This window comes from Dama dama, chromosome 20, assembly GCF_033118175.1.
Source record: "Dama dama isolate Ldn47 chromosome 20, ASM3311817v1, whole genome shotgun sequence".
NCBI classification, from domain to species: Eukaryota; Metazoa; Chordata; class Mammalia; order Artiodactyla; family Cervidae; genus Dama; species Dama dama.
Genome location: NC_083700.1, coordinates 102619974 through 102645449, shown reverse-complemented (window position 1 = coordinate 102645449; position 25476 = coordinate 102619974). Strand labels below are relative to the sequence as shown.

General features: G+C 36.3%; 1 protein-coding gene across 2 annotated transcripts in view; it reads left to right on the top strand.

Annotated features, from left to right (window-relative positions):
• Positions 1 to 25476, top strand: part of RLF (RLF zinc finger) — a 77841-nt gene that overhangs the window by 14742 nt on the left and 37623 nt on the right. Inside the window, exons 2-5 of one of the 2 annotated variants that reach the window (XM_061122280.1) lie at positions 16101 to 16255; positions 17169 to 17250; positions 19805 to 19937; positions 24986 to 25188. In XM_061122280.1, coding sequence (XP_060978263.1) covers positions 16101 to 16255; positions 17169 to 17250; positions 19805 to 19937; positions 24986 to 25188 — 573 coding nt within the window. Of the gene's footprint in view, positions 1 to 16100; positions 16256 to 17168; positions 17251 to 19804; positions 19938 to 21985; positions 22049 to 24985; positions 25189 to 25476 lie in introns of those variants that run through there. The other variant, XM_061122281.1, reaches the window with a different exon arrangement.

The window sequence follows — 25476 nt, the reverse complement described above, 5'->3', positions numbered from 1 at the left end:
AGAACTTTCTACTCCCATTGTATTTCCTCTTTCTTACTTTTCTTCCATAATAACTTTCCATCCTCACTCAGTTATGCTGCTTTCTCTATAGATTAGATTATAGATTATATTGCATTTTTAGAATTTTACACAAAAACCCTATACAGTCTTTTTATTTTTTTTCAGCCAGTATAATTATTTTGAAATTCTTTTATGTTGTATATATTAATAATTAATTCTTTTTATTGCTGAGTATTCTTTGTATGGCTTTATCATGATTTGTTTGTCCATTCACCTGTTGGCCATTCAGCTTGTTTCCAGTTTTTGGCTGATACAAACAAAGCTGTTATGAACATTCATGTGTAAGTCTTTGTGTGAACAAATGCTTTTCTTTCTCTTGGGTAAATGAATGGCTGGGTCACATGTCAGGTTTTTCAGAGTAGTATCATTTTACATTCCTAACAACAATGTATGAGAGTTCTAGTTTTCCACTTCCTGATCAACACATGGCGTGGCCAGTCTTTTTTATTATAGTTTTAGCCACCCTAAAATTAGTGGCAGCTCATTGTGGTTCTTATTTGCATTTCCCTAGTGACTTTTGCTGGGTATCTTTTCACCTGCTTATTTGTCAACCATATATCTTCTTTGGAAATGTATCTTTTCAACTCTTTTGCTGACTTGAAAAAAATTAGATTGTTTTCGTATTGTTGAGTTTTGAGAGGAGTGTGTGTGTGTTTCTGGACCCAAGCCTTTTATTTAGTATATTCTTTTTTTTTTTTTTTCCGCTTTTTTAAATGTTGTGGCTTAGATGGCAAAGGGTAGACAGATTGGAGGTGGTGATTTGTATCACTTAAGTTACATACATTCTGTCACTGGTTCACTTGGTATCTCTGGCGGGAACACCCTTGACTGTGATACAGATTCCATTGTGCTGAGAGGGTGGGCATGAAGAGAGCCTAAGGTGCTCACTCCCAGCTTAGGGAGAGCAGATCATGACAAGGATGAACTGAGGCACAACAGCATAGTGTCAGGCACACATTGTGGACAGAACTGTTGGTAAATTCACACGAGGCACTATCAAGAACTTCAAGGAAAAATTGGGTGAGACATTAACAGGAAAGAGAAGTCCTACATTACTAGATGGCCCCAGGAGCAGCCAAGCCATGGCTTGTTGGCATGTATTCTCCTAGGCTGTGGCTTGTCTTTTTACTCTCTCAACAGTGTCTTTTGAAGAACACATGTTCTTAATTTTGACAAAGTTCAGTTTATCAATTTGTTCTTTTATTGATTATAGTTTTCATGTTATATCTGAGAAATCTGCCTAACCTAAGAGCACAAAGATGTTCTATATTCTCTTCTGTAAATGTTACTGTTTTAGGTTTAACATTTAGATCTATGATCCATTTGGAGTTCCTTTTTTGTGTATGTTGTGTGAGTGATGGATGGAAGTTCTAAAGATATGAGCATCTAAATGTCCCAGCAGGAATTGTTGAAAAGACTACTTTCCCACTGAATTGAGAAATCTCCTTTGCACTTGACTGAAAATCAATTAGCCATATGTATGTAGGTCTATTTCAGGACTTTATTCTGTTCCATTGTTCTAGTTGTATACCTTGATGCCATTACCACACTCTTGTGTTGCTTTTTTCAAACAGAAAATACGATATTATGAAAGTATATTGCACACAGACAGGAAGTAGAATGGTGGTTGCCAGGGGGTGGAGGGAAGGGGGGAATGGAGAGTTACTGTTTAATGGGCTCAATTTCAGTTTTGTAAGATGAAACAAGTTGTGTGGATGGATGGTGGTGGTGGTAGCACAGCAGTGTAAATATACTTAATATCATAGAACTGTTCACTTAAAATTGATTAAGATGGTAAATTTTGTTACATGTGTTTTGCCACAGGTTTTTTGTTTGTTTTGTTTTTAAGCTATATTGCACAATGGTGCAAAATGAGTACTCAGTCATTTCAGTTGAATGTTTTAAAAAAATCAAGACCCATTGTTAGCTGGCAAATAATGGGGGTAGAAGTTCGACTCCCCAACTGAAAGGTATTTTATTTCACTGTTTTACATAGCTGCCTCAGAATTGTAATCCTGTCCAGTGATAAAGCTCAAATTTTAAAATTTTCGTATTTAAGAAGTATCCTAGATCTCTTTAGTAGTAGTGACTTACTAAAACAGAAATGGGAAATAATTGAATTTATCCTCCTCTCTTTCCCCACTCTTCCTGTTCATGCTCACCCACTTCTGTTTCTTGAAAATTGCTCTTCTTAAATCTCAAGACATAAAGTTAACTTTTTTGGGTATTTTTTTACATTGTGGTAAAGTATGCATAATATAAAATTTGCCATTTTAGCTATTTTTAAGCATACACTTCTGTGGCATTAAGTATATTATGTTGTTATGCAACCATCACCACCATTCATCTCCAGAACATTTTCATCTTCTCAAACTGAACCTCTGAACTCATCAGACATTAATTTCCCATTCCTCCCTGTTTCTTGCCTCTGGTAACCACCATTCTATACTTTTTGTCTATGAATTTGACATAAGTGGAAACATATGTCACTTTGTGGCTTGCTTATTTTGTTTAGCATAATGACTTTAAGATTTATTGACTTTGTAGCAAGTGTCAAGTTTCCCTTTTAAGGCTGAATAATATTCCATTATGTTTATATACCACAATTTGTTCATCTATCCCTTGATGTTTTCTTGGATTGCTTCCACCTATTGTAAGTAATGCTGCTATGAACATGAGTACAAATAACTCTCCAAGTCCGTACTTTCAGTTCTTTTGGGTATATATTCAGAAGTGAAATTACTGGATCATATGATAATTCAGTTTGATTTTTGGAGAAACCACCATACATTTTGCACAGTGGCTGAACCATTTTACATTCCCATCAACAATGCACAGGGGTTCCAAATTTTCCACATCTTTACAAACGTTATTTTTTATCTTTTCAGGTGCTTATTGGCCACTTGTGTATCTTCTTTGGAGAAGTCTAAGTCCTTTGCCTATTACTGTTGGGGTTTTTTGATGTTGTGTTTTAAAACTTCTTTATATGTACTGGATATTAATCCTTTAACAGGTATATGATTTGGCAAATATTTTCACCTGTTCTGCAGGTTTTCTTTTTACCACAAGAATAGTGTCCAGATTTCAGGGTAGGAAAATTTTTATTTTGATATAGTTCAGTTTATATATTTTTACTTTTGTTACATAATGCTGTTGGTATCATATCTAAGAAATCATTTCCAAATCCAATGTCATGAAGCTTTTTCTCATTGTTTTCTTCCAAGAGTTTTATGATTTTAGTTCTTAGATTTTTTTTTTCCTTTTTTCTTTTTTTATTTGAAGTATATTTTATTTACAGTATGTGTTAGTTTTATGTGTACAGCAAGATTATTCAGTTACTTTTTTTTTCAGGTTGTTTTCCATTATAGGTTATTGCAAGATATTGCATATAGGTCTCTGTGTAATATGGTAAATCCTTCTTGCTTATCTGTTTTATGTGAAGCAGTTTGTATCTATTAATCCCATAGTACCCTTAATTTATCACCCACCTCCCCGTTTGGTAACCATAATTTATTTTCTGTGTCTGTGAGTCTGTTTTTTGTATATAGATTCATTTGTAGTATTTTTTAGATTCCATTTATAGGTGATATTATAAGATATTTGTGTTTTTCTATCTGATTGACTTCATTTAGTATGATATTCTCTAGGTCCCATCCATGTTGCTGCAAATGGCAATATTTCATTCTTTTTTATGACTGAGTAATATTTCACTTTGTGTGTTTGTGTGTCTACATGTACACACGTACCACATCTTCTCAAGTCAGTTGTCTGTCGATGGTTACTTGAATTTTTTCCATCTTGCTTATTGTAAATAGGGCTGCTGTGAACACTGGGGTACATGTATCTTTTTAAATTAGAGTTTTTGTCTTTTCAGTATTTATACCCAGGAGTAGAATTGCTAGATCATATGTAACTCTATTTTTAGTTTTTGAAGTAACCTTCATACTGTTTCCCATAGTCTCTGCACCAGTTTACATTCCCAACAAGAGTATAGGAAGGTTCCCTTGCTCCACACCCTCTCCAGCATTTGTTATTTTCATACTTTCTGATGATAGCCATTCTGACTGATGTGAAGTGATACCTCATTGTGGTTTTGATTTGTGTTTCTCTAATAATTAGTGATGTTGAGTATCTTTTCATGTGCCCGTTGGTCATCTGTATGTTTTGTTTTTGAGAGATACCTGTTTAGGTCTTCTGCACATTTTTTGATTGTGTTGTTTGGTTTTTTGATATTGAGTTGTAGAAGTTATTGGTATATTTTGGATATTAATCCCTTGTCAATCATATATCATTTGCAAATGTTTTCTCCCATTCCCTGTTTCAAAAAAGACATTTCATTTTGTTGATAGTTTCCTTTGCTGTGTAACAGTTTTTAAGTTTGATTAGGTCTTGTTTAGGGTTTATTTTTGCCTTTATTTCTTTTCCTTGGGAGTCTGATCGTGGATCTATTTTGAGTTAATTTATGTATATGGTATAAGGTAAGAGACAAATTCTTTTGCATGTGAATATTCAATTTTTCCAGTAGCACTTGTTGAAAAGACTGTCCTTTCCTCTGCTGAATGGTCTTGGCACCTTGGAAAATCATTTGACCGTATATATGAGGGTTTATGGCCCTAGTGGAAAGAACTCGCCTGCCAATGCAGGAGACATAAGAGACGCCAGTTTGATCCCTAGGTCTGGAAGGTCTTGTGAAGGAGGGCATGGCAACCCACTTGCCTGTAGAATCCCATGGGCAGAGGAGCCTAGCGGCCTCCAGTCCATAGGGTCACAAACAGTCAGACGTGACTGAACCAATTTAGCATGCACACACACATGCACATGATGGTTTATTTCTGGACTCTCTAGTCTGTTTCGTTGGTCTGGGTGTTAAGTTTATGCCAGTACACACTGCTTTGATTACTGTGGCTTTGTAGTAAATTTTGAAATCAGAAAGTGTGACATAGGAAAAGAAAAGAAAGTGTGTGATTCTACAACTTTATCTTCTTTTCAAGTTTGTTTTGGCAATTCAGGGTCCTTTGAGATGCCCCCCTCCCCCCCAGAATTGAGATTTTGCTAGGGATTTCATGAATCTGTGCATTGCTTTGTGTAGAATTGACATCTTACACTATTGTCTTCCATTCCGTGGACATTTTTGTGTCATGTCTTGCCATTTATTTGTGTCTTCTTTAGCGTCTTTGATTAAGTTTTAATGTTATAGTTTTCAGTGTGTAAGTCTTTCACTTCCTTGGTTAAGCTTATTCCTCTGTTTTTAAAATTTGTTAATTTTTGGCTGCCCTGGGTCTTTGTTATAATCCATGGGCTTTTCATTGTTGCATGTGGGCTTTCTCTAGTTGTGGCTGAGGAGCTACTCTTCATTGCAACACATGGGTTCTCATTTTGGTGGCTTCTCTTGTTGAGGAGCACGGACTGTAGGGCGGGTGGGCTTCAGTAATTGCAACACATGGGCTTAGTTGTCCAATGGCATGTGGGCAGATCTGGGATTAAACCTATGTCACTTGCATTGGCAGGCATATTCCTAACCACTGGACTAACAGGGAAGTCACTATTCCTGTATTTTTGATGCAATTATAAATGGAATGGTTGACCTCTTTTTCAGATTGTTCATTGTTGTTGTATAAAAACACAACTGAGGGAATTCCCTGGTGGTCCAGTAGTTAGGACTCTGCTTTCATCCCTGGCTGGGGAACTAAGATCCTGCAAGCTGTGTGTTGCAGCCAAAAACAAAAAAACAACACAGCTGATTTTTGTGTGTTGATTCCATATTGTGCAACTTTTCTGAACTTATTTGGTTAGTTGTTTTGATGTAGAATTTTCAGTATTTTCTACATATAAAATCATGTCATCTGCAAACAGTGATACTACTTTTCTTTCCAATTTGGATGCCATTTCTTTCTTCTTCTTGTCTAATTGCCCTCACTAGGACTTCAACTACTGTATAGAATAGAATTGGGGAATGTGGACATCTTTCTTCCTGACCTTAAAGGAAAAGCTTTAAGTCTCTCACCATTGAGTATAATGTTAGGATTTTTCGTTCATGGTCTATATTATTTTGAGGTACTTTTTGCCTACTCCTAGTTTGTTGAGTGTTTATCATGAAAGGTTATTGAATTTTTCAGATATTCTTTCTACATCAGTTGAGGTGACGTGAGGTTTTTTCGCTTCATGCTCTTAATGTGATTTTCATATGCTGAACCATTCTTGCATTCCAGGAATAAACCCCACTTGGTCATAGTGTACAGGTTATTTTAATATGCCATTGAATTCAGCTTGCTAATATTTTGTTGATGACTTTTGTATCATAAGGGATATTGGTCTGTAGTTTTTTTTACTTGTAGTCTTTGGCTTTGATGTCAAAGTCATGCTGGCCTCATAGAATGAGTTAGAATTTGTTCCTCTTCAGTTTTGGGGGGAAATTTAACTGTTGTTACTGTTCTCATTCAAGCTCTCTTCCTCACTATTATTGATAACTGAGATGAAGATACCATATAGATGCTGTAGTAGTTAAAGATATCATAAACATGAAAATTTTTATTCAATCACAGTAGTAATGAAAGGATTGTAAATTGAATAAACAAAATACTGTATTTGCCCTATCCACGTGACCCTGAAAAGACTGTATTTAGATTGTAATGTACAATAATTGTGATAATTTCTCAGTCTGTCGATATCTTAAATAATAGGAATGTAAATTGGAACAAATTTTCTGGTGCAGAATTTAGCACTATGTAAATTATTAAAAATTATGCATCCTTTGACCCAGCAATTCTATTTATAGACCATTGTGCTAAATATAGTAGTTATATAAATATTGCATATAGAAATTTCTAACTTTGCATGGTAATGAAAAGTTAGAAACCATCATGTCCAGAAACAGGGACTTGAGTAATAAATTGTGGTATACACATGAGGTATAAAAATATTGATGTTGAAGAAAGTTTCACAAAACAGTATAGCTTGAGTCCATTAATATGCTACTATTTAGGCATAAAAACCCCTCAAACTTAATTTTATCTGTTAACAGTGGTCTGTTTTGGGAGTAGTGGTAGTGTTTATTAATGACATTTTTATTTTTACTTCTCCATTATCTGTATTTTTTAAAACAATAAAGTATATTTTATTACAAAAATTTATTATTTTATTAAAGCAAAAGATATATTTATGAAATTTTTATTTATTTATTTTTGGCCTTATTGGGTTTTCGTTGCTGCGAGGGCTTTTCTCTAGTTGCAGAAAGTTGATGCTACTCCTCAGTTGCAGTGCTCGGGCTTTTCATTGTGGTGGTTTCTCTTCTTGCAGGCTTTAGTGGTTGTGGCTCCTGGCCTTTAGAATACAGGCTCAGTAGTTGCGATGCACAGGCTTAATTGTTGCATAGTATGTGGTATCTTCCTGGATCAGGGATTGAACCTATGTCTCCTGCATTGGCAGGCAGATTCTTTACCACTGAGCCATCAGGAAAGCCCGCAAAAAATATTTTTAAAATTGAAAATGAAGTTAGAAAGCATAGTTAAATCCCATGACAGAATCAGTATCTAAAAATAATCTTGGTCGGTGAGGATGATGGATTGAATCCTGTGAAAGTTAATCAGAACAGATAAGTAGGTAGGTAGATAAAGTAACAAGTCATATTTCTGGGTTTAAAAAGCCAACTATAACCAATATAAAAAGTGTGAGGTGTGGTCTAATAGCCATGTATGTTGTAAGACTTAAAAGTTGTAATTTACTCTAGCCACTTTCTGAATGTAAGCAGCCAGCTGTTCACTCCCCATTCCATTCCATCTCACACCCAGCTTAGTCTCTTCGAGAGAAATCTCCCATGCTTCCTTACCAAGTGATGTTAAGTCTTGTCACTGTTTTGCCCCATCTGTTCTATTGATTTTTTCTGATTTTGTTCAAGTTGCTGTCTACCTGAATTTCTTTCCCCCTCACTTTCACATTTTCAAACTTGACCCATACCTCAGAAATCCAACTCAAGTGCTACCCCTGCTGGAAGTCTGTCTGTCATAGTACAGTCACATTTTACTCAAATTTATTTAATTCTGGGAATTTCACATGTTGAGAAATTAAAATCAGTAAGATTTCTCGCTTAATGGGCAAAAATTGAAGTAATGCAAATCCTCTTCTATCAAAAGTCACATACAGACAGATTTAACAGTAAGGACCAAATACCAGATACCGTTTGTCATTTCTGTGTGAACCACCAACGTTCTAAAGTGTGGAGCGTCAATCTCACTATTGCTGAAAAACTTTCCCCAGGAGCAGTCATTTTAAATGGGAATTAAATGTTGTAAACTCTTGGGAAGAAGATCAAATGATGCCCATGATACCACTTGTAAAAGATTAAAGCTAGTGCTTGGGGGCAGGAGGGGCAGAATTTAAAATACAAGTAAAATAGTTGTCGAATTGTGCATTCTTGGAAGTCTTGTAGCAGAGTGGTTAAGTGTGGGCCCTGGAGTCAGATGACCCCAGTTCAAATCCTAAATCCAGCATTTACTACAATGGTAACTTTCAAAAAATAATCTATCTGTGCTTTTGTTTCCTCATTTTAAAAATAGGCTGATGATAAATCACTTACCTCTTTGGGTTATTGTATTAAATGTTAGTACCATGTAAAGCTCTTAGGAAAATACCTAGTGCATAGTGTGTGCTCAAAAATATTAACTATGACTATTCCACTGGAAAACTTAGACCATTTGAGTCTTAAATTGGAATGCATCCCTGCATAAAAAGTGACCATTATGAAAAAAATTTCTCCTTCCCTGGTAGTTTCAGAGAATAGTCCAGATGCTACCAACCTGTTTGAAACCATGTAGTGAGGAATGTAGATAGAATTGGGATAAGGGGAGATAATCTTTCCTTCTTACTATAAATATTATAATGCTTAATAAAGAAAATTTGGGAAGAATTTCAGAAAAATATAAAAATGATACAAAATTGTTTATAACCCTACTACTGTTGTTCAGTTGCCCAGTTGTGTCTGACTCTTTGTGACCCTATGAACTGCAGCACACCAGGCCTCCCTGTCCCTCACAATCTCCCAGAGTTTGCCCAAGTTCATATTCATTGCATCGGTGATGCCATCCAGCCACCTCTGACGCCTTCTTCTCCTTCTGCCCTCAATGTTTCCCAGCACCAGGGAGTTTTCCAATGAGTCGTCTGTTCGCATCAAATGACCAAAATACTAAAGCTTCAACTTCAGCATCAGTCCTTCCAGTAGTTCTTCCTAACATTAATATGGCTGAATTCCTTCTAATTTCCCCCCCTGTGCATTAGTTTTTTATGTACAAATAAGTTATGATTATAACACATACACAGACTGAAGAGTATTTAACTTAGAGAAGTAAACTGTTGTGGCATTCCAGATGAGGGATGTTCAGAGCCTGGTCTAGGTCACTGGCTATAGAAATAAAGCATAAGATCAGAGACAAAGGTATTCATGTTTTTGCCATTGAGTCAATAAACTTTGGTGTGGTGATTTCAGAGATAGTTTTTTTTTAGCTCTGGCTCCTGAAAAGAGACAGATGGAACATAGGAGGAAGAGCATATTTGCTGGGGAAGATGTTTGTTTTCACCATGTTGAATTTTAGATTTGAATAGGACATTTAGGATGGAAATGTCTAACAGGCATTTGAGGTATATAGCAAGGACTTGAGAGATAATCTGCCTGAGATATGAATGAGAACATCCTGTGAGAATGTTTAAAATAAAGATGGTACCTGTTTGGGCTAAGTGTACTTAGTTCTTTAAGGGCAGGAATGGAGTCTTCATCTCTGTTACCCTCCACATAAACTTTAGTAGAATAAATAAGTTTACTGAAACAAAGAGACGAGGCCATTAATTTGGTTTCTGAAGAATGCCAATGAACTTGAGGGAGTCATGATTATCATTTACTGCCCCTTTCTTAGTTTTGTTGGTGTCTAAAATTTAAATTCTTAAAGAGAAATAAAAGACTCCCATTTTTCTTTTCTGCTTTTGATGGAATTTTATTTACATGAGTTACTTAAAAATGTTATTTGGATGGCTATAATTCATTCAGTTTAATCTTGCGTTCTTAAAAACTATGATAGTAAAGAAGATTGTTCCAGTGGTTCTTTCAGTGTCCAGAGTATGCACATAGTGGATATGTTAAGGACACCTCCCTTGTAAAAAAATTTTTTTTTTTAAAAAAATTTTTTTAACCACTTTAACTTTTTGTTTTCTATTGAAATATAGCCGATTAACAATGTTGTGACGGTTTAAACAGCCAAGGGGCTCAGCCATACGTGTACGTGTATCCATTCTGCCCCAAACGCTCCTTCCTCCCAGGCTGCCACAACAGTGAGCAGAGTTCCCTGTGCTGTGCAGTAGGACCTTATGGTTATCCATTTTAAATATAGCAGTGAAGGACACTTCTTTAATGTGATTAACGTATAAGGGGGGAAAGGTTTAGGAATATAAAAAATATATAAATAAGTATAGGGGAAAATGTAAACATAAGTACTCAAAGGGTATTGAATCTTGTGTGGCTTGGGAGGCTTAATTGGACGTTTGTGTCAGAAGATATTAGATTGGTGGCAGGGGCTTCTGAGTAGGAAGGGCGACTGTGGAGAGAACCACCTCATCTCTATGCCCTCCACCCTTCTCTTTGCATACATTAGCCAGCAGTTGGTTAATTTGCACATGTGGTTTCAACTGTCAGGTTGTGTTGACTCATTCTGAAAGCTCCAGAATAGGCCCCTGTGTCTTTCCCCCCAGTACCTAGCGCCTTACTGGAGTAGGCTATGAAACAGTATTTGGGAAATGAATAGAATGATGAGTTTATTCAGTAAAATGGTGAATTAGTTCAGGAAACATTTAATGAGACTTGAATGTCCTGTGGAGATGGAAGTGAGTGGAGGAGTGTTGGCCTACTAAGGTTGATATTATCTGACCTTAAGGAACATAAATTCTGATACTGAATATAAATTTGTAAAACCTTCTGGTTTTCAGATTAACCAATGCAGAAAATAAGTAATTTGCTGACTCAAAACGGTTTCTTTCTGACATAGATTTTAAGAGATTTGTTAAAAGGTATTATGTGAAATAGTCCAAAATCACTGTAGATGGTGACTGCAGTCATGAAACTAAAAGATGCTTGTTGCTTGGAAGAAAAGCAATGACAAACCTAGACAGAGGTTTTAAAAAGAGACATCACTTTAAAAAGCAGAGACATCACTTTGCTTAGAAAGGTCCGTAGAGTCAAAGCTTTGATTTTTTTCCAGTAGTCATGTATGGATGTGAGAGTTGAACCATAAAGAAGGCTGAGTGCCAGAGAATTGCTGCCTTCCAACTGTGGTGCTGGAGAAGACTCTTGAGAGTCTCTTGGACAGCAAGGAGATCAAACCTGTCAGTCCTAAAGGAAATCAGCCCTGAATATTCACTGGAAGGACTGATGCTGAAGCTAAAGCTCCAGTACTTTGGCCCCTTGATGTAAAGAGCTGATTCATTGGAAAAGACCCTGATGCTAGGAAAGATTGAGGGCATGAAGAGGAAGGAGGCGATAGAGGATGAGATGGTCGGATGTCATCACCGATTCAGTGGACATGAGCTTGAGCAAACTCCAGGAGATAGTGAAGGACAGGGAAGCCTGCAGTTCATGGGTTTGCAGAGTCAGACATGACTTGGCGACTGAACAGCAACAGTGTGAAATCTTATTTATGTAACTAATAAGCACACAATTCTGCATTCCTTCTCTTCACTCATTTAGCTAGAAAGGATAATTATGGGATCAATTTTATGATCCTCTGTTATCATTCAGTTTTTTTCTTATTTTGTTAAAATTTGGGATTTGATTAGATGGGGACATCATGCTCTTCTGAAAATATAGGAGTCCATTTCTCTAAAGTGACTGTGGTAAAGCAGCAAGATACTTAATTGAATGGATGTACTGAAATATTAGGTTGGTGCAAAAGTAATTGTGGTTTTGCATTGTTGAACTTTGCTGTTTGATATTGGAATATATTCTTAAATTAATGTCGTTATGTTATACATCATTTTCACGCACTTTTCTCACTTTATGGCTTTTGCTAATGACTTATTGCTTGCTGTATATTTTATATTTATTTTAGGCTATGGAAATGATGTTAGACAAAAAGCAAATTAGAGCGATTTTCTTGTTCGAGTTCAAAATGGGTCGTAAATCAGCAGAGACAACTCAACATCAACAATGCATTTGGCCCAGGAACCCCTCATGTACGCATAGTGCAGTGGTGGTTCAAGAAGTCTTGCAGAGGAGACAAGAGCCTTGAAGATGAGGAGTATAGTGGCCGACCATCAGAAGTTGTTGTTCAGTTGCTCAGTCGTGCCTGACTCTTTTGCAACCCCATGGACTGCACCATGCCTGGCTTCCCTGTACTTTACTATCTTTTGAAGTTGACAGTGTCCAATTGAGAGGATCATCAAAGCCGATCCTCTTACAATTACATGAGAAGTTGCTGAAGAACTCAACTCCTACCATTCTACAGTTGTTTGGCATTTGAAGCAAATTGGGAAAAGCTCAGTTAGTGGGTGTTTGACTGCAAAAAAAAAATCGTCTTTTTGAAGTGTTGTCTTCTATTATTCTGCACAACAACAGTGAATGTTTCTTTTTTAAAAAAAAATTTTATTTCATTTGTTTATTTGGCTGTGCCTGGTCTTAGTTGCGGAACATGGGATCTTTGATGTGGCATGTGCATTCAAGCCCCCTGACCATGGCTTGAACCCAGACCCCCTGCATTGAGAGCATGGGGTCTTAGCCGCTGGGCCACCAGGGAAGTCCCCAATGAGCCATTTCTTGATTGGACCGTGATGTGCAACAAAAGGTGGATTTTACATTATAGCTGGTGATGACCAGCTCAGTGGTTGGACCGAGAAGAAGCTCCAAAGCACTTCCCAAAGCCAGACTTGCACCAAAAAAAGGTCATGGTCTCTGATGGCCTGATCCACTACATCTTCTGAATCCCGGCACAACCATTATATCTGGGAAGTGTGCTCAGCAAATCGAGGAGATTCACCCAAAACTGCAATGCCTGAAGCCAGCATTGGTCAACAGAATGGGCCCAATTCTTCTCCACGACAGTGCTCGACCACATGTCGCACAACAAACGCTTCAAAAGTTGAACGAATTGGTCTGTGAAGTTTTGCCTCCTCCACCTGACCTCTTGCCAACTGACTACCACTTGTTCAGCATCTCAGCAACTTTTTGCAGGGAAAATGCTTCCACAAGCAGCAGGAGGCAGAAAGTTCTAAGAGTTTGTTGAATCCCGAGGCACAGATTTTTTTTTTTCCATTTATTTTTATTAGTTGGAGACTAATTGCTTTACAATATTGTAGTGGTTTTTGCCATACATTGACATGAATCAGCCATGGATTTACATGTGTTCCCCATCCTGAACCCCCCTCCCACCTCCCTCCCCATCCCATCCCTCTGGGTCTTCCCAGTGCACCAGCCCCGAGCACTTGTCTCATGCATCTAACCTGGACTGGTGATCTGTTTCACCCTTGATAGTATACATGTTTCAATGCTATTCTCTCAGAACATCCCACCCTTGCCTTCTCCCACTCTCCCACAGAGTCCAAAAGTCTGTTCTGTACATCTGTGTCTCTTTTTCTGTTTTGCATATAGGGTTATCGTTACCATCTTTTAAAATTCCATATATATGCGTTAGTATACTGGATTGGTCTTTATCTTTCTGGCTTACTTCACTCTGTATAATGGGCTCCAGTTTCATCCATCTCATTAGAACTGATTCAAACGAATTCTTTTTAATGGCTGAGTAATATTCCATTGTGTATATGTACCACAGCTTTCTTATCCATTCGTCTGCTGATGGGCATCTAGGTTGCTTCCATGTCCTGGCTATTATAAACAGTGCTGTGATGAACATTGGGGTGCACGTGTCTCTTCCAGATCTGGTTTCCTTGGTGTGTATGCCCAGCAGTGGGATTGCTCCAGGCACAGATTTTTTTTTTTTTTTTTCTCTGCAGGGATCGAAGGGGTTTGGGGCAGGCACAGATTTTTATGCTACAGGAATAAACAAACTTACTTCTTGTTGGCAAAAATGCATTGATTGTAATGGTTCCTGTTTTGATTAATGAAGATGTGTTTGAGTCTAGTTATAATGACTTAAAATTGATAGTGCGAAACCGCAATTACTTTTCTTACCAACTTAATAGCTTAAGTATCTTGATCATTCAAGTATATAATGATCAGATAATTCAGTGTGTAAGTTAAGTGAGCTTTTATTAAAGTATATGATATAATGGTTTATCATTAATTTCCCTGTTAAGTTTTTTTTTTAAATAATCAAGACAGTTCTTAATTATCAGAACTGATACAAGGACTGTTATTGTGAAAACTACAGAAAAAAACTATAGAAAATCAATGGAATCCTGCAATACCACCAAGCTATTTGTAGTTTGCTAGGCAGAAAGATCAGAATATAGGAAGTTAGGAATCCTTGAAGAGATTATTACTGAAGTAGCCTTAACTGCCTACCTAACCAGTCAGAATGTGTGTTCTAGGTGGTGGGAAACTTGCATAATTCAAGTCTTAACCTGTTAATTAAACATGTATCAATTAAGCATAAGAAAAACTTATTCAGTTGTTAGAGGAAAGAAGTATATTACTAGAAGGGAGAGCAACTTTGTGGAACCTAGAGAGACTCCAAACAAGAACTTAGCCTATTTTCCACACTGTCCAAAGAGAACAGAAGCCAGCTTTCCATTGTGATTTGAACATGTAATTTTTCAGGCCTTATTGTGGTTCTGGTTTTCTTTTGTTTTAGATTTTTAACTCACCAGAAAACCTATTATATCAGAATATGGGGAATGAGGTCTCTAGGTGGTAATATGACTGTCCCCTTTGTAAACAAATAAACTGGCATCTGGCATTGCTGTTGTTCAGTCGCCAAGTTGTGTCTGACTCTTTGCGACCCCAAGACCTGCAGCACGCCAGGCTTCCCTGTCTTTTCACTATCTCCCAGAGTTTGCTCAAACTCCTGTCCATTGAGTCAGTGATACCAACTAGCCATGTCATCCTCTGTCACCCCCTGCTTCTCCTGCCCTCAGTCTTTCCCAGCATCAGGGTCTTTTCCAATGAGTTGGCCCTTTGCATCAGGGGGCCAAAGTACTGGAGCTTCAGCTTCAGCATCAGTCCTCCCAGTGACTTTTCAGGGTTGATTTCCTTTAGGATTGACTGGTTTAACTTCCTTACTGTCCAGAGGACTCTCAAGGGCCTTCTCCAGCACCACAGTTTGAAAGCATCATTTCTTTGACATTCAGGCTTCTTTGTGGTCCAGCTCTCATATCCCTACATGACTCTTGGAAAAACCATAACTTTGACTATAGGACCTTTGTAGGCAAAGTGATGTCTCTACTTTTTAATATGCTGTCTAAGTTTGTCATAGCTCTTCTTTTGAGGAGCAAGCGTCTTTTAATTTCGTGGCTACTGTCACTGTCCGCAGTGATTTTGGAGCATCTGGCATATATGTTAGTTTTTGAAATAACTTCATTAAATATAGCCATAACCTTTTATAAATTGATAAGTGTAAATTAAGCCTAATCAGTTCTGTGTGTGTGGGGAAAAAAGAGCTAAAGGCCACACAAAGCAATGTATTTTGTATAAGGCAGGAATCATAGTCTTGTTTAACCAGTGTATTGGTGCATGGTTGGTGCTCAATTTAGTGTTGTTATTAATGAAGCTAATTACTAAATTTCAGAGATGATAACTCCAGACCTCTATTGAGAACAACTATCAGCATTTTATGGCTCTATTCATAGATTTATTCTCATGTCAATAGATCAGTTCTGCCTTTTCTTTAATTCAGCAGAAACAATTCATTAAGTGATGAAAATAGAATTCTCCCAACAAACTAGAGCCAAATAAAAGGTGCATTTGTTAGAAAATGCACATGTTAGAAAATGCACATGTTAGCAGAAAATGCATCTGTTAGAAAAAAGGGATGGGGTAGTGCATTTGAGAACAAAGATAGTCTTATTTGTTTCATTGTCTTTATTTTTAAAATAATTAAAACTTTATTTTTTAGACCTTGTTGCAGTATGCAAGCAACAAGAATGCATCAGAACATATTGTGTATCTTCTGGAGGTATATCGACTTGCCATCCAAAGCTTTGCCAGTGCTCGCCCGTATTTAACTACTGAGTGTGAAGATGTCCTCTTAGTGCTTGGCAGATTAGTACTGTAAGTTTAAGAACTTAAATCACTGTTAAAATTGAGTATTTTCGGTTGTAATGTTTGTCGGACTTCTCTTTACTATGGCATCACATTGTTTAAAGGGTCATACCTTTGAATGAAATTTCTTTTGCTCTGACCCCTTTATATTCCCATTTTCAGGAGACAAGTGTAAGTGAAACTGCAATCAAGCAGCTGCAGTTAATATTTAATTGCCCTTAGAGTCTCTCTCTCTACTCAGGCTTAGGTTGATATGTTTTCTTTTTGTCCTTAGGTATAGATCAACTGAAGTGACAGAGTATCTGGAAGGTGTAGTGGTCTTTGAGGGAATTATTGTGAAATTCTGCAACTCAGTTGTATTATTCGAATTTTACTAGCAGAAAGTATCAGGGCACAGTATAAAATTACCACCCTAAGAGCCCATAATGATTTAGCTGATATTTTAATACTTGCCTGCCTAATAGCAGACAAAATTACACCTTTAATGTATTTTATTTGCAGAGTGAAAAAATATAACAACTGTTAGTTTTTAGTTCTGGAATCACTTTGATTCAGTTTACAGATTGTTGGTAGGATAAATTTTAGTCTAGGTGATCGATTTTGCTTTTCTGTAGTCTTAACTGTTTTCTTTCCTATTTTCCAAAATCCCACACCTGTAACATCATACTTTTTTTTTTTGGAACACATACATTCCTTGTTTTATAATCCTGTTATTCCTTCTCTAAAGCTTCATAGTTTTACTTTTTTATTTTTTTTAAAGTTGAAAAGTTAATATAACAATGTTGAATAAAATTTTGAAGAGTAAAGAATTTGAAAAATTTGAAATAGTCCAAATCTAAAATGTATATTGTGTCACTGTCATACTGTACTTGATTATGACTATAACCAGTGTTATATACTGACTTAGTTTTTCATATTCTAGGAGTTGTTTTGAATTACTGCTTTCAGTGTCTGAAAGTGAACTGCCATGTGAAGCCTGGGTACTCTTCCTTCAGTCTTTACAGGTGGGTTGATTTGTCCTCAAAAAAGTTCTCTGATTGGATATCCAAGACACCTAGTTAATTTCTCCCAGCAAACTGAAATTGGAAACTTAGAACAAAAACAAGTTCATTCTATATTGTGTTAAGTTCATGGAATGAGAAAGAGGCCTTCCAGATGAAGAGAGTATCCTAAAAATTATTGGGTTTTTTCCTTTCATTTGATTTTGTTAGTCTTTACATAGCTTAGAAGTCAACAAAAAATTTTTCATTCCTCAGAAAAAAAATTTTAGAATAAATCTATTAAAATATAAGATTGTATATGTTTATTATGTAACACTATTTGGTTCATTCATAGTACATTGATCTAGTAATTTCCCCTAAAATTTCAGGGACTTATAATGCTAACAATTAAAAGTAGCCATCAGAGATTCTGTTCATGCATTTTACTTACAGGAGAGCTATTAGTTCATCTGTTGGCTTGATAATAAGCATTCTTAGATGAGCAGATCAGAAAATAGCAAGTTGGGGAGAGGAGAGTAAGGTAGGAGAAAAAAAGCAAGTGTACTGCCAGCGATAGAAAACAAATTTGCCTGTTAGCAATAGAGATATTTAAAGAAAACAGACATAATAAGTAAAAAAGCTATCATTCAGTTATTATCATTAACTATGTGGCAAACAGTACTCTACATTATTTTTACATTTTGTATCTTTTAATCAAATTGCAAACCTTATATAACACAGAGATCATTTGAACCACAATTTATAAATAGGGAGGCAGGCATAGAGAGGTGAATTAACTTGCCTAAAGTTAACACCTAGATTTATACCTAGAACTTGCTTTGTTTAACTGTTTCCTCAAGGACACAAACTCCATAGTAGCCTGGACCTGTTTCATGCAGGCATAAGTCAAGGTTTGCATGTTAACAGACATACCTCATTATTTGAAAATTAATTTCTTCTTGACTATTTAATCCAAAACGAAATGATATAATGTTCAGTTCAGTTCAGTCATGTCTGACTGTTTGCGACCCTGTGGACCGCAGCACGCCGGGCCTCCCTGTCCATCGCCAGCTCCTGGATAATTGTTACTCTTTAGATTTTCTGTTTAAGAAGAATTCTTTGTCATGTCCTTGGCATGTTCTAATCCCTGTAATGTCCTAACTCTTCACGTATTCATATAGTTGTTAAAATCATCTCTCATGCAGAGCATACTGATTTTGTCATTCTCTCTTTTGGGGTCTGCCAGTAGTTTTGCCCTGGCATAAGACATTCTAGAAGGGCAAATGAACTTATCCTTATTAGGGTTGTTACTATTATTTTTTATTAGTATCCCTTTGCAGAGTGATACTTTCTTAGTATCTCTTCACTTTTTTTTTTTAGATTGTATGCCTAAATATTTGTCTTCCTCCCTACCTGTACAACTTTGTTAAAATATTTATCAGACAGTTCAGGATATATACATTCACATTTCTGAATATGTGTTCAATAAAATAAATACAGTAGGGGTACAGATAAATATAAGACACAATCCCTGTCGAAATACAAAGCATGAAAAATTGAAGTTTTCTTACTTTAGGTAAAAATGGATAAGACATCAGACTGTTTTGATGATACCTTTGGTAAGAGAATAGTTTTACCAGGCAGGCCACAGAGAGCATTCTCAACCACTATTTACAGCTTGTGTAACCCTTCCAGACCTTTTCTTTATGTATATAAAAATACATTCTGAAATGGAGTTTTAAATAAAAATGAGATCCTATGTTTTGCAACCTTTTTAACTTAATGATTTTATCGTGGACATATGTCTAGGATTGCATATGTAGATCTTCCTTGATCACTGCCTGGGATTCTGTTATGTGGCTGTACCATAAATTATTTGGCCAGATCTCTTTGCTGTTTATTGTAAATAATGCTATAGTGAACATCTTGCACTTGTATTTCTATATTGTAGATTTCAAGATGTGGACTTCGGATAGTGTTACCTTAAACAAGAAATTATTTTTAAAATTCCACCATAGTTTTTGAAGACTCTATTTGATGTTATTTAAAAAATTTTTTGTCTTTATTTGTTTATTTGGTCATGCTGCTCAGCTTGTGGAATCTTGGTTTCCCAACCAAGGATTGAACCTGTGGCCCCTGCATTGGAAGTCCATGGAGCCATCTGTCATGTAAAAAGTCTTCTGATAGAAGAGTTTAAACAATTAAAAAGATACATAAGAATAGATATCGTTGTCATGCTTATGTTAGAAGGAATAGGTTGCCTATGTGAATACTGCAGAATATTTTAAAAGAAAGCTGTGCCAGTGACCTTAAAATAATTTAGTAATTCAAGGATGTAAATTGAATTGTGGTGATAATTTTACTTAGGGGAATTCAGGAAAACATTTTAAAGGTACTCTTTAACTTAGAGAAAATGCCCTAGTTTCATTATTTAAAAGTAGCAACAGAATTTCATAAAACTTTGAGGATAGCTATTTTTTCCCCCCTGCTTATTTATTTTTAGGAAATCCAAGATAACAGGGCTTTTCATAGACTTTCAGATATTGCCTGTTTTCTGGAATGCTTTTTTTTTTTTTAGGAGTCACATGATGCATTATTGGAATTTGGGAATAATAACCTACAAATACTGGTTCATGTTACCAAGGAAGGGGTGTGGAAAAATCCTGTTCTTCTTAAAATACTGTCTCAACAGCCAGTAGAAACAGAAGAAGGTAAGCTTAAAACTGTACTGACTACTGAAGGAGGATTTAGTTCTAAGATAATTAAATTATGGGTTAAAATTTTGTGAATTTCACCTGTGTGAAATAACCAGTCATTCTGGTCTCCTTTGAATAATAAAAACTAGCCATTAGCACTTAATGTTTTGTTTAAAGATTCTTGAATTTTAACATAGAATTTTAAAAGTATCCCTTTGTCCTTGTTTTTAAATATTGCTTTGAATAACAATGTTTATATAGAGCTCCTGTGATAGAAATTAATAATCTGCTTCTAGTCCTGCGTATATAGTAGAGCTTTGCTTATATTTTGTTTAGGTTACTAGAGCTGAGGACTATGGCAGAAAATTACTTTTTATTTTAGATTTATGAAACGTTGGAATTTAGCATTTTATAGAGATGTACAAAGAAGAAAATTTTTATTTAAGAATTGTCAGTTGAAGACCAACAGATTTACGGATTTGGGTTGATGTGTTTGCATTTAGACGCACAAAATATCTCATTTTACATGTCCAACAATTATGATTTTGTTTGCTTTAAGTTAGTAGAAAATTAACAAGGATCACATCTTTCTTAAGTATGTTTCTGGAATAAGAATGAGTTTCAAAACAGTTTTTTATTTACACTTTTGATATATCTTTAGTTCAAGTCTCAGGCCTTTTGTATGTTGATATCTTAAAATATGGGCCTCCCAGGTGGCACTGATGAGAAAGAACCCGCCAGCGGGAGACTAAGACACACGGATTTGACCCTGGGTCAGGGAGCTCCCCTGGAGGGAGGGCGGGGCAACCAACTCCAGTGTTCTTGGCTGGAGAATCCCATAGTCACGGGAGCCTGGTGGGCTACAGTCCTTAAGGTCGCAAAGAAATGGGCACAACTGAAGCATGGAGACACATCTTAAAATATTTCAGTTAACTTATTCATTCCCCAAGTTTGATAACCTATTGTATACATGTTATTTGCGTTTTTCTTTATAGTGTGATCATTGATAATAAGAGTGCTTAGATTTTCTCTTGGTCCCTTACCTCTGATAATTCTACTGCTTATCAGTTATACTGACAAGAAAAAAAAAAGACCTGTTAAATAGAAATAGATTTGTATATATGTTTTACGTTGAGGTTCTTGATAAATGGCATCCTTTTGTAAATATAGGCAGGTGGACGCTCAGTGATTGCCTTTATCGTTATTAAAAATTGCATTGGCAGGAGGGATCTTTACCACTAGTGCCACCTGGGAAGTTTTTTTTTTTTTTTTAAGTGTTAGAGGACAACTCCACATAATTGCAAAAGGATCCTAGAATTAGCAGATTCCCAGATAAGGATCCAGGAGTGAAGAGTGCATGACCTTTGTAGACAGGTTCAAGCTCCAGAGGGAAGAAATGGAATTGCATTAAATGTCCCTCGTTTATTTTTCCTGATGTAACTAATCAAATATTTCACCCTCCTACCTCTGGAATTAATAGTATTCAGTTTCTTTTTCAGTTCAGTTCAGTCGCTCAGTCGTGTTCGACTCTTTGTGACCCCATGAACCGTAGCACACCAGGCCTCCCTGTCCATCACCAATTCCCGGAGTCCACCCAAACCCATGTCCATTGAGTTGGTGATGCCATCCAACCATCTCATCCTCTGTCATCCCCTTCTCCTCCTGCCCTCAGTCTTTCCCAGCATGAGGGTCTTTTCAAATGAAGGTGGCATCAGGTGGCCAAAGTATTGGAGTTTCAGCTTCAGCATCAGTCCTTCTAATGAATATTCAGGACTGATTTCCCTTAGTGTACACTTTATTGTGTCATTTTAAATATTGAAGTGTATGGATGGATTCCTTTTTAAAAATACAGTTAAGTAAGGATTGATTTTAACATAACAAAGTGTTTTTAAAATGCAGCTTTGATTTCTGTGTTAAAAATTGATACAGTGGTTTAACTGTGACTGTAAGCTATTGAGTAAAGTAGTTTTACCTCATAGAAATAATAGCTGTAATTTATAGCGTGCCTGTTATGTGATGGGCACTGTATTAGTTCTTTCCGTCTCATTTAATCCATTCAACAGGCGAGAGATTACACATGGGCAAGGCCATATAGTTAAAATTGTGGAGACAGAATTTGAACCCAGGTGAGGAAATATTTAAAAGTTTTTAATTGATTAAAAGTGATAACCATTTTGTTTCTAAATACATGGTTTTACCCAAAAGTTAACAAGGCATGGTATTTGTCCTCAAATCGCTGATTGTATAATCAGGTCGATATCAGAGCAAATAATAGCAGTGCTATTGAGCGTTCACTCTGCCTGGCCCCTGTGTTCAGTGTCTTCCTTGCATTCTGGTATTTCATTTATCATCCTTTCATTTCTGCCAGGTAAGCTTTTCATCGTTGAAGAAACTTGAGACTCAGGAAGGTCTGATTTGTCCAAGGGCCTCACAACTAGTATGTGTGAGAGTCATGATTTGGCCTCAGTTAATTGATTCCAAAATCTAAGATCTTAGCCTTTATACTCTGATCATTTATTACTATATGTAAAGAGAAAAATAAGTGTGGTAAAAGAAGTAAAATGTTAGGGGAATTTAGAAGGGATTGGACTGTATAGCTAACATACCTGTTTTCAGGTGTGAGATTTGTGAAAATGCGTATACTTGATAGAGTAGATCAATGGAGCATAATCTGATGTCAGGCAATTTAGGATGGAGGGGACAGATGTGGCAAGAATTAACATGAAGTAATTAGGTTGGAGAGAATTTTTAAAAGAATTGCTAGGACACGGTAACTAAGTTGATTTTCTTAGGAAAGGAGTTGGCAAGGAAGGGTAATTCCAGAATTTCATTTTTTAAAAAAATTGAGCGAATACCATTACTGAAAATAGAAGTAAGGAATGAGGAGCTATTTGAGATATGATTGTGAGTTCATTTTGTGGAATTTAGTGCTTGTGGGACTAAAATAAAGAAGTCCAAATGCAAGTGATCTATTTTCTGTCCATGCCTTTTGACCTTGACTGTGTATCAGAGTATCTGTGGAATTTAAAGCCAGAACACACAGACACATATCCCAGGTCCAGGCTTCATCTGCTAAATCAGGGTCTCCAGAGTTGAAGCTCTGAATACTGACCTTTTTGAAGTGCCGCAGGAAACAAGCCCTTCCACCTGTGCGTGCTGGGAGTATAAATTGGTACAATCTCTGAATATCAATCTGGCAGCAGTTTCACTTCTAGGAATTTTTTCTATAATTTTCTTCTAACCATGCATTGTGAAATGGTCTCTGTACAGGGCTGTAAGTTGTAGCATTATTGACAATTGCCAAAGGTTGGAAACAACTTGCAAGTTTATCAGGAGGGGATTGGTTAAATTAGTTAAAATTGATCTGTACAGTGGAATAATACACACTTGTTAAAAGTATTGAGCTCTCAGTGTACAGTGATGTGGTAGAATGACCTGTATGATATATTAAATAGGAAAAGAAATAGGTCTTCTGTACTCAGAAGGATTAACAAACTGTACTGGAAGGATAAACAAAAATGATTGTTGTTTCTTGAGGAAAGAGACTAAGAGACTGGAGTCAGAGTAGAAGGGAAACAACTTTTAACTGTACATCTTTTTGTGGGCCTTTTGACTTTTGTGTTATTTGCATGTATAATGTTACCTATTTTTTTAAAAGAGAAAATTAAAAAATCTCTACAGTTGATTCTCATATGTAGTTAAGATTGGGCCAGTGGTTCCCCCAACCCTGGTGGTTTATCATTAATTTTAATGATTTCTGTTCCACATGTGGCCTGTAGACCGAGTAGCATGGATGTTATCTTTGAGGCTTATTAGAAAAGCACAGTCTCAGATCCCATTCCAGACCTACTGAATTAGAATCTGCATTTTAATAGGATTTCCCTAGTGATTCAGAAGGCATTTTCAAGTTTGAGAAACACTGTGTTAGGTGAACCATCTAAAACACCTAAAGTGTTCGCTTGCAAGTCATCTTAACATGTACATTCCCACCTCTGTTCTTTAAGTAATACTGTGTAACAATGCCACACACTCGTTGAATATTTACTATTTATAAGTCAAGGGCTTGTTCAGAACACTGTAAAAATCAATGTGAGTACTGCTCCAAGCAGCATTTTCCAAAGTGTGTACTGAACCAGGAACATGGACTTTATGTCATGTTAATGATATGTGTAAAAGGGTTCTCTGGTCAAATCAGTTTGGGTAAAATTGGGTTTAAATAAGAGTGAACAGTTTTCTTCATTGCAGGACTGTTCAGAGATTTGACCAAGGAATCCTTTTTTTTTCTAGGACTATCTCTCAGGTCTTTTGCTCGGTGGAACACACTTTGAGAAATGCCTGGTTTAGAGGAAAGACCACCACTGACTTTGGAATCCTTGGCAAGTTACCTAATTTCTCTGAGTATTGATTTTCCTAACCTTAAACCGGGGATAACAATACTTGCCTTGGTGGTGGTGTGAAGAATAAATGAGAGGTGTGTAAAAACACTCAGAAGCTTGGTCCCTCATGAGTGTTTAAGTGGTAGTTGTTAATATTACACAGGATACTTCATTTTTCCTTGTTCTTATGTTTATAGTTCATTTCACTGTTCCTTACTATCCTTATCAGGATGTGAAGGAGGAGAAAGTGAAAGAATAAATTTTGGTGAAATGCTAGTAGTAGCTTTATTAAAAGGTTTGCTGTTTGTGGGACTTCCCTGGTGGTCCAGTGTTTGGGGCTCTATGCTTCCAATGCAGGGGGGCACGGGTTTGTTTGATCCTTGGTCAGGGAATTAGGATCCCACATGCCATTTGGTATGGCTAAAAAATAGAGTTAAAAAAAATTTTTTTTTAATGGTTTGATGTTCAAAGTAAAATTGCTAAGTAATATGGGAATAATTAGCAACATTATTTTGCTCTTTGCTCTGTTAAATGAGTACAGAGATCAGAGTAAACTTCCAGTTATGTCAACTGACCTTTTATCTGCTAAAAAAACAACAACAACAAAAGATATCAAACTTTCATCTTCACAACCTTGATATGTTATGTGGTATGTTATCAAACTGTTTTATTTTTCCTTTTTTCTAGTCAATAAATTGATTGCACAAGAAGGACCTTTCTTTCTGCAAATGCGAATAAAACATTTGTTGAAATCTAACTGCATCCCCCAGGCTACAGCTTTATCAAAACTGTGTGCAGAATCTAAAGAAATTTCAAATGTGTCATCTTTTCAGCAAGCCTATATCACATGCTTATGTTCTGTTCTTCCTAATGAAGAGGCTATTAAGGAGGTAGGTAAAGCAAGTAACTGCTGTTGTCATTCACACAATAAATTTATTAGATTTTAATAATTTTTGCATGACAGGATGAAAACCAAGACTTTTTTTTGGTTAGGCTACTGGTAAGTACCATTTTAATTGTATATTTAACTCTTCAGTACATTGAATATAAAATTGTGTCTTTTAGGTGTATTTGAAAAGTAGATACTTAAAAATATGCAGATAAATGCTTATGAATTTGGCTGATGGTTTGTTTTGAAATGTTTAAATGTGAAAGTCATTTTTTCTTCTTAAACTAAC